The sequence below is a fragment of the Emiliania huxleyi genome, assembly GCF_000372725.1.
Source record: "Emiliania huxleyi CCMP1516 unplaced genomic scaffold EMIHUscaffold_535, whole genome shotgun sequence".
Classification (NCBI taxonomy): Eukaryota; Haptophyta; order Isochrysidales; family Noelaerhabdaceae; genus Emiliania; species Emiliania huxleyi.
This window is the reverse complement of record NW_005197982.1, coordinates 1-3,376: the sequence shown is the minus strand read 5'-3', so window position 1 is coordinate 3,376 and position 3,376 is coordinate 1. Positions and strand designations below refer to the sequence as shown.

Genomic DNA, 3,376 nt, shown 5'->3' with positions numbered 1-3,376 from the left:
GGGCCCAGAGATAAAACTTCTGTGATGCCATGCGTGACCTAGTAGTGTCCCCAGCTATGGGCGTGTCCACGTTGGAGCCAGGTGTGGTGTGGGCGCGAGAATAGCTCCGCCGTTCATGGAGGCAACCGATGCGAGTCGACTGGTGTGTGTCGTCGTGGTTTCGTATCAAGAATTCTCTCTCAGCAAGGGCAAGGATGGAGAGGGTGAAATTCGGCTCGGCTGGAAGGGGGCATATGTACGTTTCGGCAACACGGAGACCGGGCTGCTCAAGTTGGTCAAAGGGCGCGGCAAGTGGTCTCCGTCGGGAGCGACGGCAGCGGCGGTGGCGGGGGAGGAGGAGGAGGCCGAGGAGGAGGGGGAGGAGGGGGAGGAGGAGGATGCCCCCAAGGGAAAGCTCAAGGAGCTGGATGGCGATTGCCGTTTTGCGCGGGAGCAGGATTGCGATCTACGTTTGTTTGATTTTGAGGCTTTCGGAGGCTTTGGAAAGGAGGTCCGCAGCACCCTGAGGGAGGCGGCGAACCAGCTGAGCAACAAACTTTCGCACGCTCAGCACCTCGATGAGGTCACATGGACCACCAAGAACTGGCACGGGCTGCAGATGCAGCGCGTGTCTGTCGTCCTCCACACCGCCGGGGCGTGGCAGACGGTGAACGAGCTAGCGTGCGGGGAGAGCGGCATTGTGCACGGTGCGGATCATTGCCGTTCTTAACGGAGTCGCTTAGGCGGCTCCGGCGGTGAGCCGGTGAGTGTGCCAGTCCGCGCCAGTCCGCGCCCTTGTCGTGCCAGTGTGCTGAGAGGGGCTGCTGCGAAGAATTCTTTTTTTGAGCGCTGCGTTGGGCGCTCCTGCGACCCGGGTCGGCGATGCTGCCACCTCCCCGCTTCCGCTCCTCCACCGTCTCGGTCGTCAAGCGCCGCCGAAGTCGCCTCTGCCGCATCCTCGCGGTCGCCGTGCCGACCTGCGTCATCATCGCGCTGCAGATCCACGCGGCCGGCCACTTCGAGGAGAGCATCGAGCTCGAGGCGTCGGCACACGGCCGCCGGATGGCAGCAGAGGCCTCGCGCCATGTAAACCACACGTCGCCACCCGCGCCACGAGCCTCTGCCGCCAACGGCAGTGCGCAGTGCAGCCGTCACCGGCGGCCGTATCACGTCCTCGTGCCGTGCAGTCTCAGCGTGGAGCACCAGTGGCAGGCGCGGCTGTCGTACCACCGCTACCTGCGGCTCAAAGAGTCGGACCCGTGCAGCGACCTCGGCGCAATCCTCTCGCGGCCGCCCCTCCCGGCCAGGCTGCTGGAGCCGTCGCCCGAAACTTCTCGGAACCTTCCTGCAGGCGGCTTCACGAGGCTGCTCACCTCGCCCGACGGCAAGCCCGACCTCCTGGCGGCCGAGATGCCGACCGTGGTCACGCGCCAGCTGAAGCGCTCCGGCAGGCGCGACGACTGCGGCCACGGTCTGGTTAAATTCCCACCGCCTCTTCTTTTTGATGATCCGTGTTAATGCTTCGGCAGGTGCGATGACTGCGACCACGGTTTCCCTCTGCTGAATCGGCCTTGGGCGGTGCGGCGGCTGCTTGCCTTCCACCGCAAGGAGGTCAAGGAGGAGTACATCTTGCTACTCGAGGCGGACACGCCGCTCCTCCTCGCTCCTTGACAACGCATTACTTCACAGTTGAAAGAGTTGATTAAGAATGATAGGCGGACACACCGTGGACAACGGCGTGGATCAAGACCGGAGAGAGTCCGTCAGTAATGGTAGGCGGACATGCCGCTCCTCGCCCCCGTGGACAACGGCGCGGAGGGCGGCGCCGCGCCGCTCTCGCCCGTCGGCGTCGAGTCGCGCGCGCTCAAGGCGCGAGATTTGCCCCAGATTTACCCGCGATGGACCGAGGTTGCACGAGATCGACCCACGTCGCGCCGCGCGCGCGCAAAGGCGGGAGAGCACGCGAGATTGCGCGAGGTTGCCCGAGACCGGTCACAGAGCAAGCAACGCGTTGCAACCGCTGTCGCGCGCGCTCTCAAGGCGTCCAAGGAGCGGAACGAGACCAAGGCCGTCCTCCGCCGCTGGCACTCCCCGTTGAGGGATGTTGCGCCCGTCGGCCCGTCGGCCCTACTGGTGCATAAGCGGCAGCTCGAGGCGCCGGCGGGTCCACGGTGTGAGGCATTGCCAGTCAACAAAGGGTCATGACCTCTCTAGTGGTGATGGTAGGCGCTGGCGGGTCCGTGGCTGAACGTCTCCCTCTCCCTCCGGAGAGATGAGGCGGCGTCGAGCGCGCTCGGCACCGCTCGTCGAGCGGCGGGCGTGGCCATCTCGGTCTGTCTTGACCGCCTGCTAGCTTTCTTTTCTAGGCCCGCTCCTCGAGCGGTGGGCGTGGTCTCCCTTCTTTGTTAGCCGCGCGCACTCTTCTTTTTCTAGGCCCGCTCCTCGAGCGGTGGGCGTGGTCTCCCTTCTTTGTTAGCCGCGCGCACTCTTCTTTTTCTAGGCCCGCTCCTCGAGCGGTGGGCGTGGTCTCCCTTCTTTGTTAGCCGCGCGCACTTTTCTTCTTCTAGGCCCGCTCCTCGAGCGGTGGGCGTGGTCTCCCTTCTTTGTTAGCCGCGCGCACTTTTCTTTTTCTAGGCCCGCTCCTCGAGCGGTGGGCGTGGTCTCCCTTCTTTGTTAGCCGCGCGCACTTTTCTTCTTCTAGGCCCGCTCCTCGAGCGGTGGGCGTGGTCTCCCTTCTTTGTTAGCCGCGCGCACTTTTCTTCTTCTAGGCCCGCTCCTCGAGCGGTGGGCGTGGTCTCCCTTCTTTGTTAGCCGCGCGCACTCTTCTTCTTCTAGGCCCGCTCCTCGAGCGGTGGGCGTGGTCTCCCTTCTTTGTTAGCCGCGCGCACTTTTCTTTTTCTAGGCCCGCTCCTCGAGCGGTGGGCGTGGTCTCCCTTCTTTGTTAGCCGCGCGCACTTTTCTTCTTCTAGGCCCGCTCCTCGAGCGGTGGGCGTGGTCTCCCTTCTTTGTTAGCCGCGCGCACTTTTCTTTTTCTAGGCCCGCTCCTCGAGCGGTGGGCGTGGTCTCCCTTCTTTGTTAGCCGCGCGCACTTTTCTTCTTCTAGGCCCGCTCCTCGAGCGGTGGGCGTGGTCTCCCTTCTTTGTTAGCCGCGCGCACTTTTCTTCTTCTAGGCCCGCTCCTCGAGCGGTGGGCGTGGTCTCCCTTCTTTGTTAGCCGCGCGCACTCTTCTTCTTCTAGGCCCGCTCCTCGAGCGGTGGGCGTGGTCTCCCTTCTTTGTTAGCCGCGCGCACTTTTCTTCTTCTAGGCCCGCTCCTCGAGCGGTGGGCGTGGTCTCCCTTCTTTGTTAGCCGCGCGCACTTTTCTTCTTCTAGGCCCGCTCCTCGAGCGGTGGGCGTGG

General features: G+C 64.0%; 1 protein-coding gene across 1 annotated transcript; it reads left to right on the top strand.

Annotated features, from left to right (window-relative positions):
- Positions 1 to 861: 861 nt before the first annotated feature.
- On the top strand, positions 862 to 1,543 carry EMIHUDRAFT_119847 (hypothetical protein; the record flags this gene model as incomplete). Its single annotated transcript, XM_005765745.1, has 2 exons — positions 862 to 1,450; positions 1,509 to 1,543. 2 exons carry the CDS (start codon positions 862 to 864, stop codon positions 1,541 to 1,543), a joined length of 624 nt encoding a protein of 207 aa, XP_005765802.1.
- Between the last annotated feature and the right edge of the window lie 1,833 nt (positions 1,544 to 3,376).